At 43.0% G+C, this 15,512-nt stretch overlaps 1 protein-coding gene across 1 annotated transcript in view; it reads left to right on the top strand.

Annotated features, from left to right (window-relative positions):
- Nucleotides 1-14,027, top strand: part of LOC116699025 (hepatocyte nuclear factor 6-like) — a 15,569-nt gene extending 1,542 nt beyond the window's left edge. Inside the window, exon 2 of the mRNA XM_032531391.1 lies at nucleotides 9,594-14,027. Coding sequence (XP_032387282.1) covers nucleotides 9,594-9,937 — 344 coding nt within the window. The 3' untranslated portion in view covers nucleotides 9,938-14,027. The remainder of the gene's footprint in view (nucleotides 1-9,593) is intronic.
- The last annotated feature ends 1,485 nt before the right edge of the window (nucleotides 14,028-15,512 follow it).

The following is a 15,512-nucleotide window of genomic DNA, read 5'->3' as shown; positions in this document are numbered from 1 at the left end:
CCCCCCCCCCCCCCTCCCTCCCTCTCTCTGTGTCCGACTGTAACACACAGCGTAGGCTACTGCATGGGCCCACTGGTTGCGTTGGAGAAGCGTGGTGACCCCCAGGCTGCCTGATCAATACGCCAGTTCCCACTCTACCTTTTAAATCTTGCGCACGGATCGATATTCGTATCGGAGCTGAAAGACGCAATAACCACACGGTCTCTATCCGGCTTTGCATTCAGCTCGGCCTGCTAGTAAAAGCTCTAAATTTAGAACACAGACAGGTATGATCGCTGGTGGGATGCAATACAGACGCAAAAGTGCACTCAGATGAGCAAGCATGAATGTTATCATGATTTCAGTGGATTAAACAAAACTGTAAAACCCTGATTCTACTTTGCCTTCACCCAGTCAAATGAACACATGTAAAACAAAAACTTCTACCTCCAATGCTGCCTCTGTGATACCCAGATGTGTTTCAACCCAACCATAAGCTTAAACTGTTCTGAGGAAATATTGATTGCTACTGGGAGGGAGATTGCTAACAGGGACCAGTATAGATAAGAACATATAGAGCATTTTATTGAAACTCAAAGTGAATGGGAATGCACTGTCAGAAGTCAGAACAATAGATATCCTAGCCCTGAAATATACCCCAGTTCTGCCTCTGACTTTCTCCTTATCCCGATGGATGTTACAGTGCAGCCCAGTCAATGCAACAACGTTAAATTAGCAGAATCACTACAGTGTCTTTACAGAGGAGACACGATGCATTGACTCTGTTAGTTATTATGTTTTACTTTAAAACGTTGAATCAACCATTTACTTGAATAGATAGATAGATAGATAGATAGATAGATAGATAGATAGATAGATAGACAGCCAGAAAGATAGATAGATAGATAGATAGATAGATAGATAATAGACAGACAGATATATATAACTATAGTATATAGCTGATATAATATCATATATAATAGTATCTTAACAGTATTATTTACATATGGATAGAAGTTAGATAGACACATAAATACATAGATAATAGACGATAGTATCTATGACTACGTAATATCAAGATAATATATATATATATATATACTACCTATCATATACACACATATCTGATTATACAGCTATAATACTATTATACAGATAGATGATAGATAATAGATATATAGATAGACAGACAGACAGACACAGACGTAGATAGATAGATGGATTAATGATAGATAGATGTAGACATACTGTTAGATAGATAGATAATAGTAAATAACAGATAGAAAGAACATTTTGTAGATAGATAGATAGATAGATAGATGAATGAGAAGATCGACCGAAGATAGATGGAGATAGATAGATAGATAGATAGATAGATAGCTAGATAGATAGATAGGTAGGTAGATCAGAGTAGAGGTAGATATAGTAGACCATGGAAGTAGATGATAGTCTAGATGGGAGGTAGTAACGATAGATAGTAATGATAGATGGTAGGTAGATAAAGATGAAGTAGCGATAGATAGATATGAGACTAGATAGATGGTAGTGAGAATAGATTAGATAGAGGTCTAGATAGATAGATAGGAGATAGAGTAGATAGAGAGATAGGTAGTAGAAGATAGATATAGATAGGTAGGTAGATAGATAGATAATATAGGTAGATGATAGATCTAGTAGGTAGTATGATAGATAGTAGTAGTATCGATAGATAGGGAGAGATTAAGATAGACTAGATAGAGTAGGGTAGATAGATCGCTAGATAGTGTAGTAAGATAGATAGAGGTAGAAGATAGAAGTAGATAGTATTAGATAGATAGAAGATAGTTATAGATAGTAGATAGATTTAGATAGATAGATAGATAGAATAGATAGACAGGTGATAGATAAATAGAAGAATAGTACGAGGAGTAGTAGCTGAGGCTGTGAGTGTCATTAATAGTGTAGCTCGCCTTTGTGTTTGCCTGGCTTTGCACTAGGAGATCAAACGGCTGTTTCCCCTCCCAACCCCCTCTCTCCCATCCCTCGTGCTCTCCCTGCTGCTTTTCTTCTCTTTCTCGTCTTCTTTTGCCTTTCTCTGCCTCCGCATTCTGCACTCATGACAATATGAATCTTTAACCTGGCCACAGGCAGAGGTTGATCGCTTGCCCCCCCCCCCCCCCCCCCACACACCACACACCAAAATAAAAAACTGGAGGATGAGGATGAATGAGAGCTGTTTCATGAAGTCAAACGATGCACACAGCCATTTTCGAGCCTCCCTGCTCTCTTACCAGACCCATGTTTTGCAACGCCCATCAAACTTGCTTGCGGCATGAAAGATTGACATCGGTCTGCTGTTTCTCATTCTGAAGAATCAAAGTGGACGAAATTGGGATGTGCAAAACTTTGTTCAGCCCGGCTTAAGTGCAAAAGCGGGAAAAGCAAAACTGACAAAAAAGAAGAAGAAAAAAGCCGGGAGAGGCCATTGATTGAGCGAGGGCAGGCAGGTTTGGGCTTTGTGTGAACAGCCAGATAGAGGCAGGGTAGTGAAAGGATCAATACCGACCTTAATAATTGATAAGTATAAGGGATACAGAGAGCAGGGGAAGAAAGAGAGAGTCAGAGAGCGGTGGTGTTAGAGCTTGTGGCAGCCTCTTGTAGGTAAGCAAAGCCAAGTCTGTGGTTAACGGCTGAAGACCACGCACCTAAACACACCACGGCACAGGAAGTGGTTTTGAAGAACGCATGTTTATGTCCCAAAACGTCATGTGAAATATCAACAACAAAAATCTAGGCTGGTGTAGACTTTCAGTGCTGAACCCCCCCCCCCCCCCCCCCCCCCCCCCCCCCCCCCCCCCCCCCCCCCCACGACCACCACCACCACCACCCCAATTATGAAGCAGGAAATGAAGTCTTTCTGTGACAAAAGAACAATATTTGAAGTGAAATCAGAGCACAAAGGCTTGCAATTAAGGACAAACATGAAAAGATCAGCGCTTAAGAGCATCTTACAGTAGGCAAAGAGCATTAGAGCGTCCAGTGGCCTATTGAGTCGTAGTAATGAGTGCTTTCTGCTCATGTCAGCGAATCCTCAAAGCAATCCAAGGTTGTGATGTCATTTGATTTTAAAGGTTGCAATGCTTTATGGGGTTTGTAATGCGCCTTTATGGAGGCACGCAAGCACATTTCACCCAGCATGTGTGCGTGCAAATGCTACAACATGCATGTGTGTGTGTGTGTGTGTGTGTGTGTGTGTGTGTGTGTGTGACTGGGTTATAGAGTGTGTCTGCACTATACATTGTTCAGGCTTATCTGACTCACTCTGAATCGGTATTGATTTCCTCTCCTCTGCTCTCTTCGGCTCTCTCTCTCTCTCTCTCTCTCTCTCGCTCTCTCCCTCCTTGCCTTCCTCCTTTCTCCCCCCTTCTTCTTTCTCTTCTGGCTCTGGACCAGCATCAGCAAAGCAGATCCTTTCGCCTTTCACCCTTATTTCATGTCGGCTTGCTGGTCGTCTCTCTCTGTAAGAGACAGAACTCACTTTGGCACACTGGAGTGGAATATGTTGACACTCTGCATGAAAGAGAGGAAGATGTCACAATAAATCCAATTCAATTTTATTTATCGTATCAATTCATAACAAGAGTTATCTCGAGACACTTTACAGATAGAGCAGGTCTAGACCCCACTCCAGAATTTACAAGGACCCAACAGTTCTAGCAGTTTCCTCCAGAGCAAGCAACAGTGCACATGTTGCAATAAAGCATGCAAGCAAAATATTTAAAAGGAACTTTCATGACATACAACTGATGCAATTGGATATTTGTGGCAGTTATGACCACAAAGCCCCCTTCTAATCACTCATATCTCACTAATTTAACATCACTAAAATACATGCAGGGCAGCAACATGGAGTTAAAAAATGGAATGTCTGTAATAATGCTATATGATTACATCCGTCCACTTTGCCTATTGAGTCTAATTTTCCTTAACTTGTCATGGCAATATTGACATAAATCTGTAATCAAGGCAGGCAGAGAATAATGTTTTTAGTTTGAGGCATCTCTTAACTGGAGTTCTTGATTTGAAACCCAGTAAATCTTCATTAATTGCCTCGTGACTGGAGTTAAATGTGTCTAATTATTCAAGATTTTTTTAATTCAAGAACTTTTTAACTTTAACTTTATTGACCCCAAGGAGAAATGTATCACACAGAAACGTGTTGCGTGAGTGTGTGTGTGTGTGTGTGTGTGTGTGTGTGTGTGTGTGTGTGTGCGTATAATTGCTTACACATCTGAGCAGAGAATCCTTTTACCGACACCTTATGAGTTCTAGTTCCACAGACGATTTATTTTATTAAAATGTGCGGCATAAGAAACACAATGGGGATTTCTTTTTTTAAAACGTAGACTGATATTTGATATTTTACACGTTTTGTTGTTTAGTTAAAAAAAAATGGCTTCATATTCTACAACTTCACACCATCAATAATCTCTCAAACAACATTTATGAGTAGCCTACAGCAGGCCGCAACAATGTTCCTCATCAAAGGAATAGCTGGAATGATAATACATATTCTGACCATTTAAATAAATACCTGGGCAAACAAAAACTAAAAATACCTTCGATTGAGGCTTCAATAAAACATCTCCATAAACAAAACCGCTGAATTTAAATCATCTTCGCTAATGGAAAAATGAGAAAAATTGAAAAATATTTCAAAACGCTGTCTCCGCATTTCTTTTAAAGCTTTCCCTCACTCGTTTTATTCTCTTTAATAAGAAAATAGATGCTCTCTGGATTTCACTGGCCAGTTCATTCGGAGTTGTTTTGGGGCAAATGAACCCCATTTGGTTGGGGGGGTGGTGGGGAGAGGAGAGGACTACAACCCCGTTATGGACTACAACCCGATATCTGATAGCTGTAAGCGACTGCCGATCACTCGCCAGTGACAGCACAGGACAACACGGGCTTCCCATTGACAATAAACGACAAAGCTCTCAAATAACCCACTCCTAATCCATTGAGAGTATTCTTCAGGACGGTTTGGAGTGTTTAATAGCGGGTTGGGGGAGGTGCGGGTGGGGTTGATGGTCCTCTTTCCCCTCCCCCCTATCCCTATCTGTCTCCTCTCTATCTTGTTACCCCACTTTTCTTAACGTGCCGATACATATCTATAATCAATACCGTACATCTGAAGTTGACAGGAGTATTGACGCCCAACTGTTTCTCGCCGCAGTAGTCCGTCCAGGTCGGGAGAGGGCCCGCCTCACCGGACACAAAGCCCGGTCTCATCCGTCCGTCCAGGCGTCGGCTAGCAGCAGCACGGTGCGGTTAGTTCACCGTCTGCCCCCCCCCCCCCCCCCCCCTCTACAACCTCACAACCCACACACCCACACACACACACACACACACACACCCACACACCCACTTTGTTAACCCTTCTGTTGTCCTCACCGGGTCAAAAAAATGATGGAAGTTTTGTGATCTTTGAAATTGTTGTCCCTTTTTCAGACTTTTTTTTGTTTTTGTTTTCACTAACACCACCTCCCTAGTTTTACTACTTTTGGGAATTCATGGTCAATAACCCTCATTGATATAGAATTATACCTAATATTTGAGTTAAAATGCAGAAATTAGGAATTATTTGGACTAATAGTAGATCAGAAGAATGAAAGTGATTAATTGGATTTGCAAAGAGCGTTGTGTGGAATCCAATCTATTTTTTTGTGGTAGTTTGGTCAAAAAGAAACCCATATTTCAGATATGGACATTTTTTAAAGGGGTCAGATTTGACTTGAGGACAACAGGAGGGTTAAGTATAGACACATAATGCACTCCTGCAACTATAAAGTCATAGATTTTTATTTATGTTGGTATTAGTCTGCCTTTTATCAGTCATATCAAACCTGCTTTTTCATTTCACAATTCACCACATCTTTGCATTTAGATTGACAGATTTACTGTAAGGACAGCTCCCATGTGAGAATCTTAAGTTACTCCTTCGTATTTAACGTTAAAAACACACCACACAGAGTGTCTTCAGACCAAATCCTAACTGGAGCCTGAAGTCAGCGTCATTTAGCCTCTTCCACTTCTAGTCTATTGTGTTTACTATAAATAATCACTAATGGAAATTTGAAATCCTCCTCTTCTGTCAAACATGTTTTTGTCTGATTGTTACCACTTGGATGTTTGAGCGTCACTGTGCGGGTTGATGTATGTGCAATGTTGACATCGTTCCTAATCATCTGCTGAAGGAAGACAGTATGATGAGCCAATCGTGGGTCAATATGCAAATATACAAGTTGGACGTGGAAACGTGAAAAGTTAGATGGACTCAGTGGAGTAGAAGACAACATATGTCTTGCTATAATATTTTAAAATGAAAAAATCCATGCTCATTCATAGATTTGGGATATTTCTATGGAGGAGAGAATGTCATTTTAAGAGTTTTTATATTTCTTAAAAAAAACACCTGCAAGGGGATTCCTTTAAATAACTTGGCTAAACATGAAAGATTGTCCAATCTAGCAGTTGGCTCATAGCTGCAGCTTTCTACCAAGCTAACACACGTACTGTGATACAACAGACAACCATCCTCCATAAGTGCACAGTCCTAGAGACAGTGGAAGGCAGAGTATAAGAAACACTTAAGATAAAGCTGAGTGGCTCTTAAAGAAGTCCCGAGTAAAATCTTAACATGCTGCACATCCTGTGATTTAATCTTTGGATCAGCAGGAGGTTGACATTAAGCAAAGTAGGCCTACCTTTCAATATCACTGACACCAGAACATGAGGAAGAGAAGACACAAGCAAGTGCCACTTGAGACTCCTGCTTGTCTCTTCAGAAAAGCCCATTTAGTAATGAGGCAACTAAAGATAGCCTACAACGCTGTGGTTCCTCGTCTCAAGAGAGCTCAATCTAATGAGCAGGTCCTGCTTTACGGTCCCCGTGGTCCCATTCATGGCTGTGAGAAGGGGGTCTCATTTGAAATGGATCGATTGATTATTTGAAATATGTATTGAACAGGCCCAGGCCTCGCGCTATCTCCTCGGTTCCACCTGGTCGCTCCGCTGACCTCAGAGCTGCAGTTTGAGCTGACGGAGGAGAACCAGAGTGGTGTTGGCATTGTAAAATAGCCGGTAGCACAAGTTGTTCGAAAACAAGCATTACATATTCAATTATCACTATATTAGCCCTAGCATTCAGTCATTACATTAGGGAGTATTGAGTTGGGTTTGAGACAGCACTTAGAGAGCCGCGAGGAGATTCTGGCATGGCTGGGCCTGAACCAATTGAATAAACGTTCCATGAAATGGTTCTGAAGTGTGGATCAATCAATAGGGGGGGGGGCTATCAATCTGAGGGCAAATTAAAACAATTGAGAAAAACAACAAGAGGGAAAGAGTTGAAGAAGTCCAGAAGGTATCTGTGCGGGCTCTTAGGGACAAACACATAACCTATACACTCTGCTGAGGAAAACATCTTAATTATGCTGTGCTTGCAGTATCAAAACATGAACAATGGCAAGTGAAACACATGCACGCTCACACACACACACACACACAGGCATGCATACACATGTGCACATGCATATTGATCCCCCTCCTCACAGTCAAATCTGTTTACTGCTGTTGTCTAAACCTGCTGAAAAGTCATCAATCATTTGCATATACACCACCTCCACACTGCAGCCAATCTTTACCCCCCCCCCCCACTCTCTCCCTCCTTCACTCCCCTCACTCTTTTCTTTTTGTCCTTCCTTTCTCTCCCACGCATGTGCATAAACACTCACAAGACTGGGAGGAATCTAATTCTTCGCGTTGTTTTGTTCCTTTTACGCACGCCAGGAGACCACGTCTCATGCACGCGCGCGCACACTTTTTGTAAAATGAAACAATAATTCGGGACGTATTATGAGAGACATTCTTTGGGCATCCTCCAGAGCTCTCAGGCACTCTTTCCCGCCACACGTCCTTTGTTCTTCCACAGATAAACAATTTCTTCTCCGTCTGTCTGCTGTCTGTCACAAAGCGCGCTCCCGGGCTATACGACCCAATGTGAGCGTTAGCACTCACACACACACACACACAAACACACACAAACAACACACACACACACACCACACACACACACACACACACACACAACACCCTCGGTCTCGCGGATCGATGAGGATCGATCGGGTGGGGAAGGGAGCCCTGATTACTGGACCACGTGTTCAGGAGAAAACCGCGGAAAATCGATCATTGCAGCTTTTTAGGGCAGCAGAACAGAACAGACTCCCTTCAGTCTCCACAGCTACAGCCAGCCTACTGATGGCGCATCCAGGCACGGCACACCACGTCTTTGTCAGCATTCCACATCACCACGCGCCTCCAGGTTCAACAAGACCCACAGACCCACAATGTAAACTATTTACCCACCATAACCCCCTTTGTGTACCATGAGACAAACTGAATAAAAATGAAACCTAATTTTAAGGTCTACTTCAGGCGGCCACGTGGTTTCAGTTCATTTCACTTTGAAAATCAACTTGTAGAGATTTGAAACTTGCTTGAAAAAGGTAATCCATGTCGATGAACAATTAGGTTTATTAATGTGTTTTTATTTCATGTTGGCTGCTGCAGATGTTAGCAGGGACCACAAAAAAAAACACTATCCTTTGTGTGGCATTCAAGGACAGTTGGACACTTGTTTTCATTTCTAGTGATCTCAAATCTCAGAGTGTTCTTCAACACACACACACACACACACACACACACACACACACACACACACACACACACCACACACCCCACCCACCACCACACACACACACACACACACACACACACACACACAAAGGAAGAGTTTTCTTTTTAAAATATGAACTTTGATAAGAACGTTGAGATAATGGTTTGCTATCAAGCAAGTTTTAGATTTTCTCAAGTTGATTGAATATTGAAAGATAAATGGAATAGGCGACCTGGAAGGTAAGAAATCCATCCAATTGCCTTTAGTGTACTTTGGCAAATAGCAATAATTTAAGATATGCAATATTCTAAAGGCTGAAACTTGCACAAGCAGGTATAGGCTAATGGCCATTAAAAATTCCATCTGGAACGCACTGATTTAGACGAGATTGAACGTCTTTTGAAAATTTCAAGGTGTTTTTCCTCATTGCTCTTCTTTCTGCCTTTCCATTCTCTCTTTTTTAGCCTTCATTCCCTCCCGTGACCCTCCCCTTTTGCTCCAAATGTGTTCATTTTTACCTGTATGATACAGTCATGATGCATATTTAAATTTTAACAGCAAGCTAAACACATCAAACTGAAAAATGACAACTCGCATACACAAAAACATGCATGCACTCAAACACCTGCATTGGCCCATTTTTATATCTTTTGCTTTTACTCTAATTGTCATTCTTAAATTCTAAAGCATTTCCCTTTATTGCAATAATCAGGTGTCTAATTAGGCATCCCACCCTTATCTTACAGCCATATGTTGCATTATTTGTTAGTTCCCCCCCAAATGTTGGGTTTTGTATTGTTTTGTAAGGATCCTAGAATATTTTGATGGTAATAAAACTCCTTCCTTTTGTTCTGTCCTCCCTCTTCCTTTCCTCTGTCCCTTCCCTTCCTGTCTCCAGCATGTAAACGCAAGGAGGAGGACCGAGGACGGGACCGGAACCAGGTGCCAAAGAAGCAGCGACTGGTCTTCACCGACCTGCAGCGTCGCACTTTGGTAGCCATCTTCAGAGAGAACCGCCGGCCCTCCAAGGAGATGCAGATCACCATCTCCCAGCAGCTGGGCCTGGAGCTCTCCACCGTCTCCAACTTCTTTATGAACTCACGCCGCCGCTGCACGGACCGCTGGGACACCGAGGAGCACAATCACGGGGTGCATGGCCACGTGCACACTCCTCATGGAAACAGCAACAACTCACCGATCCAACCTGGTACCTCCTGTGCAGCCACTTTCTCCAAGGCCTGACGTTGGCAGGACGGATGGTTGAACCCATGCACGGAGGATGGAGGGGGGGGGGGGGGGGGGGGGGGGGGATGTTTTTCACTAAAGCACTCCTGCAGAGCTACAGGGTGTTCAGCTTCAGACCACTGATCTGATTCATCTACTCAGAGTGCTGATGACTTGTGCAGATGAATCAGAGCTTCGGGTGTTTTTTTTCAATCTGAATGTTACTCTTAGGGGTTAACATGCATTTCAAATTGTGGTTCTTCAAACCAAAGATCCAGTAGCTTTAAAGATGCCATGAAAACAACCACATGTGGCTCTGAGTAAATCCAACTGAAAACCAAAGGAAATCCATCCATCCAATCCAAAACGCACTGTGGTTCTGTGTTAGGGAGGCCCTTAGGATCCTCTGCTGATTGTCAGGATGTAAACACACCAACAAAAAAAATCACTCATGACAGGGAACAGATAGCTTTGAGACAGGAAACCTTGAGCAGACGCACGTTGGTCTTCACAAATCAGCCAGAAATCAGACAGCGGGTGTGTCTGCTGGGCCGTGATCATTTCAGTAACAGACGCTGAGGCTGATTGAGAGGTACGTTTGTGTGTCAAGTGTCTGTTAGACGCTCTCGGCAGGTCCTTTGACCCGCTAACCACACCACTTTTCACCGCTCTGCATCACTGCAGGCGTGCGTGTGTGCGTGTGCACAATTCCTTGTGTTGCTCCTTGGGTGTAATTCCTCTGCAGTGATTCGGCCTGCTCCGCGTCAGAGTAACGGTGCCACCTGCTGTCCATTCAAACCACATCTGAACAGAGTGTGTGGGTGCACCTCATGTCTCCAGCAGGCCTAACTCAACACAGTGTAGCCTGCATTGTAGATTTCTATTAGGATAAAGATACCACTGCTCCATATAAGCGGGTGTGTAGCTCTTCAAACACCAAAAAACTGAGACACAATGATGATTGCTCACAAACCCTTTGATACACATTTGAATGTTTCTTAAGACTCGTTGTAGGGCAACATGGCCGTAGACCGTGTAGCCACGTGAGAGGTTATTTTCAGGTTTAAAAAAAAAGGAGAACAATCAAACAGGGATGACACACCCCACATTTTAAAAGTGTCATGCCCGAATGTAGGGAGTGAGGGAGAGGGGGGGGTCTGCACTGTTCTAGTGGCCAAACGCAGAGGTCAAATGTCACAATATGAGATCCTGAGTGCCAATGACGTTTGCCTCTTTATGATAATCAGAGAACAGGTGCAGCCCGCTCCGTCGCCATGCCCCCCCACAACCCCCCCGCCGTGTCTGGCCTGTGTCATCACAACCGTCAAATCGCGAGCACTACACGGACGCGTTGCCTAGTCCATACCTCAGAAAAACGTTGATGTGATCGATATGAATCACAATGAAAATGACTGTAAATAATATTTCATTTCGTTCCTCTTTCTCTCTCTTTCTCTTATCTATTCTCATCTACTCTCTTGCTGTTGTGTCTTTCTTTCATTTCTCCCTCCTTTAACTATTGATGCGGGTAATGCTAGCACCATAGACACACGGTTTCTCTCTCGTGACCAGTGTGCTATGTCGTGCTGAAACTACATGTAAAGAAGCACCTTGTCGACAAAATGTAAAAACTTAAAGATGAAAAAAAAGACAAATGAACACAGACTGACCCTATGCACAGACGAGGAAGGAATACCACAACTGTGCATATCTGGGAACACCTGTGTGATGGAGGGCCCACTTCCTCGATCTCTGAACGTTTGAGCCCTTTGAAGTGAACTGTCACTGCATTCCTCTGCTGATGGTGTTTTTGGTTACCATGGGAACCACCTCATTTCTTTGTGTCTTTTAAATATTTCTTTTTGCGTGGGCAAAGCCACTTGTTGTGTAGCATCTTCTAGCGGGAGATAATCATATTAGAGAGGAGACGCAGACAGGTGGGAGAAGGGTGGAGCAGGGGCATCAGGGGCCCATCACCGGACCGGAGGGGAACATTTAAGTGACGTTTCTTCATAGTTTGGCTTCTGCTTGTGCACTATACCAGACTCCCCGTTGGAGGTGTCATTTAAGACGTCTTCTAGAGTCTAGAAGGGAACCAAACTAGCTTTTTAGTGCAGATATTTGAAGCAAAGATGCAAATCAAAGAGTTAGCGATGGAAACAGTTGTGTGTGTGTGTGGCTACCTCACAGAATAGAGTGGACTGTGACACAGCCATCAACCACCGATACCAAAGATACTTCAAGCCTGCCGTGTTCACGCTGGACCTGGGACGTGCACACACATGCAAACACAACACACGTGCAAATACGTGCTTCTGAGTGCACATCCACACTTTCACAGAGCAGTCGTGCTGCGTGACAGACACACACACACAGGTGTTTGTCATGTGGGAAGAGTTGAGTGCCTTTTTCCTTCAACCAGGGGTTGGACTGCTCTGCACACACACACACACACACGCACACACACGGGCACATATGCACACACACACACACACACACACACACAGTGGGTGAAGGGGGAGCAGGAGGGTGCCCTCATGACATAAAAAAGCCACTTTTGTTGGATTTCAACTAGTGCTTTTTTACTTTTTTGAGAAAAAGAGATTGTCATTGGCCACCATTTTGTTTTGGTATGCTTTCACATGCTGGCGAGACAATGTCATCTCCAGTCAACTCCATGATACACACATGCGCACACACTCCCACCAGAGATATTTTTGTGTAATTTGTAACCAGAGTGTAGGTGTGTGTGTGTATCGGACTGTTTACAAAGCCCTCGAATCCCGGTCTGTCATTGGCTCACATCTAAAACTCTAACCTTTAGAACAACCAACCAATGATCAATCAGTGCAGAAATGATGAGACCTTTCAGCTCCAAAAGACACATAATGCCCCCCCCCGCCCATCCAACCCCTCTTTGCAGGTCCCTTCGTCCAGGGTAGCATCACAACGAGGCAGGCATGTGTAGACAATTCATCTCGATATACCTCAAATCTTTATTGTAAAGGCTAATATATAATATGTTTAGCGATGAGAGTGACATTGAAGTCACGGCAACATGATTGTCCCGTTTTTTTAAGGTTTGTTTTACGGAGTGTGTGCGGTACAAGCCGTCTCATGGTTTGACATCTTTTGTATTTATTGTTTGTAGGTTTGCACGTTGTCCTTTTTTGGAGTTGAAAGAAACAATAAAAGGAGGTGTGAGGTTAATTGAAGAGGTAGGAAAGGACATAATATATAATAATGTAGCCGTAGGGGAGGAAGAAATCAGCGACGAAAGCTTAAGAATACAAAGACAGATGTAGGAATTGAGAAAATTGTCAAAGATCAAGTAGAAAATGACATATCATCTGTTCGGCATCACTTATTTGGCTTAATTTGTGTTTGACAATTGTCTTCTGTGTGTGTTAAAGTGATTCCAATATTAAAAAAAAAAGAACCAACCAAGCACCTCTGTCATTAGGGTTGGGACGAGCGATTTCTTTTATGCATGGATACTATATAAATGTATATAAACCGCAGGATGAACTGTACCTCTAGGTGGAGAGGGGGAGAAACAGGGAAAAAAAACAACTGGGTTTCCAAGAACATGCTTTTTTTTGTGTTTTTCATGTGCTGTTTGGGTATTTGTATAAACTATGTGTGTTTGTATGTGTATCAGCTTCATCGCTGTGTGTCCTTCCTCCTGTTGTAACCCTTCCATTTGTGTAGAACTAGTCTCCCCACGTCCATGAATGTGTCTACCCTATTGTTTCATCACACAGGTGGTAGTGTGAGTTCCTCTGTTTTGTTCCTGTATCTCAGCTCATCCGTATTTAATCCAAATTCGATCGGCCTGGGTGTTTGTCTGCTTTATTGGAAGCACACACACACACACACACACACACACACACACACACACACACACAGCCAGGCAGCTGAAATACGGGTTTCTTCCAGTGCCTCGAAATGGCGTCATTTGCTTTTTCCCTTCGGACGGACCTCGCCGCTCTGGAAGCCCCAGTGTCGATGTTCTCTTCTCCCTCTTCCCTTACCCACCAATCAATCAGAACCAAGTGTCTTTGTGATGGTAGAAGACAATCAATTTCAAATAGCAGAGACAAAAAAAGAAAGAGGGGAGAGAGAGAAAGAGAGCGATGGAGGAGGGCAGGGAAAATGACTGGACAGGAGAAAGGGACAGGGAGGAAAGGAGAAAGGATGGCTCTCCGAGAAATCAGTGTGTGTATGTGTATGTGTGTGTGTGTGTGTGTGTGTGTGTGGTCACCTTTGACCTCTGCGGAGTGGCCTTTACGGTGGGGGTTGAGGCATCAAGGACAGGACCCTCCCCCGGCCACGATGGAGGCGATGACGGGTACTTGTTAAGTGGACATGTAAATCGAAGATGTTGATCAACACACACACACACACACACACACACACAAACACACACACACACACACACACAAAGAGTTTTCCTCTGATCTTCATCTCCCTGAGATCTTCATCTCCCTCCATCAGCCTGTGGAGGGAGATAATAACTGGAACAAATAATACACCAATCGAAAACCGGTATGGTTAAATTGTGTGTTTGGACTAAAACAAATAAAGAAACAAGCAATTGGCTGACTCACTTCCTTTTCTGTGTGATGCTGTCTTACTGTGGTGCTCTGTTGCCACCTGGTGGTGTCAAATAAAAGCAGGTGGACTCCCCTGTCCAGAAATGTACAGCATACATATCCATATCCAGGATTTATGAAGCACTGTCCCAAATCCGTACTACACATCAATAAGTACACTATGCTAATTACTAGCATACAAAAATATCAGCATACTTACACAATACACCATACATGCAATGTTGGATGTGAATCCAAGAGCCATCAACATGTTTTTTCTTAGATGTAATACTTATTTTTGTTTTCCAGCATATTTTTGAGGTGATCCATCACCACCACCCACACTTTCTTTAAATTTTTTTCCAGCTGTGAGCTTCTCATCCGTTTCTTTTTTTGCGTAGTACTGAGGGAGGGAGAATACACCAGCATCACACTTAAAAGTACACCACATTATGCACGCTACCTGCTCGCATTCACATGCTATATTTTGTCATTTTGTGGTGTTGAAATAGGGTTTATGTTACTTTTTCTATCGCAAATCAATCAAGACAAATGATGCAGAGGCAGTGTGTGATTGGCTGTCCAGTCGTTCAGTCTGAAGCGACAGCCAATCGCAGAAGGGGTTCTTGCCTTTTTCTCTTAGTGTAGTACACAAAGATTGGGATGAAATCAATTTTTTGAAATCAAATAAAAACAGCTGGATTGAATAGAAAAACCTCCTGTAGTAAAATCTGTTTTGTGCAAGCACTTCATAATGATGAGTTTGATTGGGATTTACAATTTTCATTTAATGAGTTAAGCTTTTACATTTTGCATGGTTGATTTAATACTGTTATTATGGTTATATTAAAAATGCAATAACAGATTTGTTGGTCACTTGGAAGCTGGACCAGGACCAGGAGATCACACATTACTCCTGTGTTTAAGGCTCTTTATTGGCTACCAATAGGTTTTAGAGTGCATTTTAAAATTTGAATCACTACTTATAGAGCCTTGCA

Source organism: Etheostoma spectabile, chromosome 12 (assembly GCF_008692095.1).
Source record: "Etheostoma spectabile isolate EspeVRDwgs_2016 chromosome 12, UIUC_Espe_1.0, whole genome shotgun sequence".
In the NCBI taxonomy this organism is placed as follows: domain Eukaryota; kingdom Metazoa; phylum Chordata; class Actinopteri; order Perciformes; family Percidae; genus Etheostoma; species Etheostoma spectabile.
Note: the sequence above shows the minus strand (reverse complement) of the source record. Positions and strands in the feature narration are given on the sequence as shown.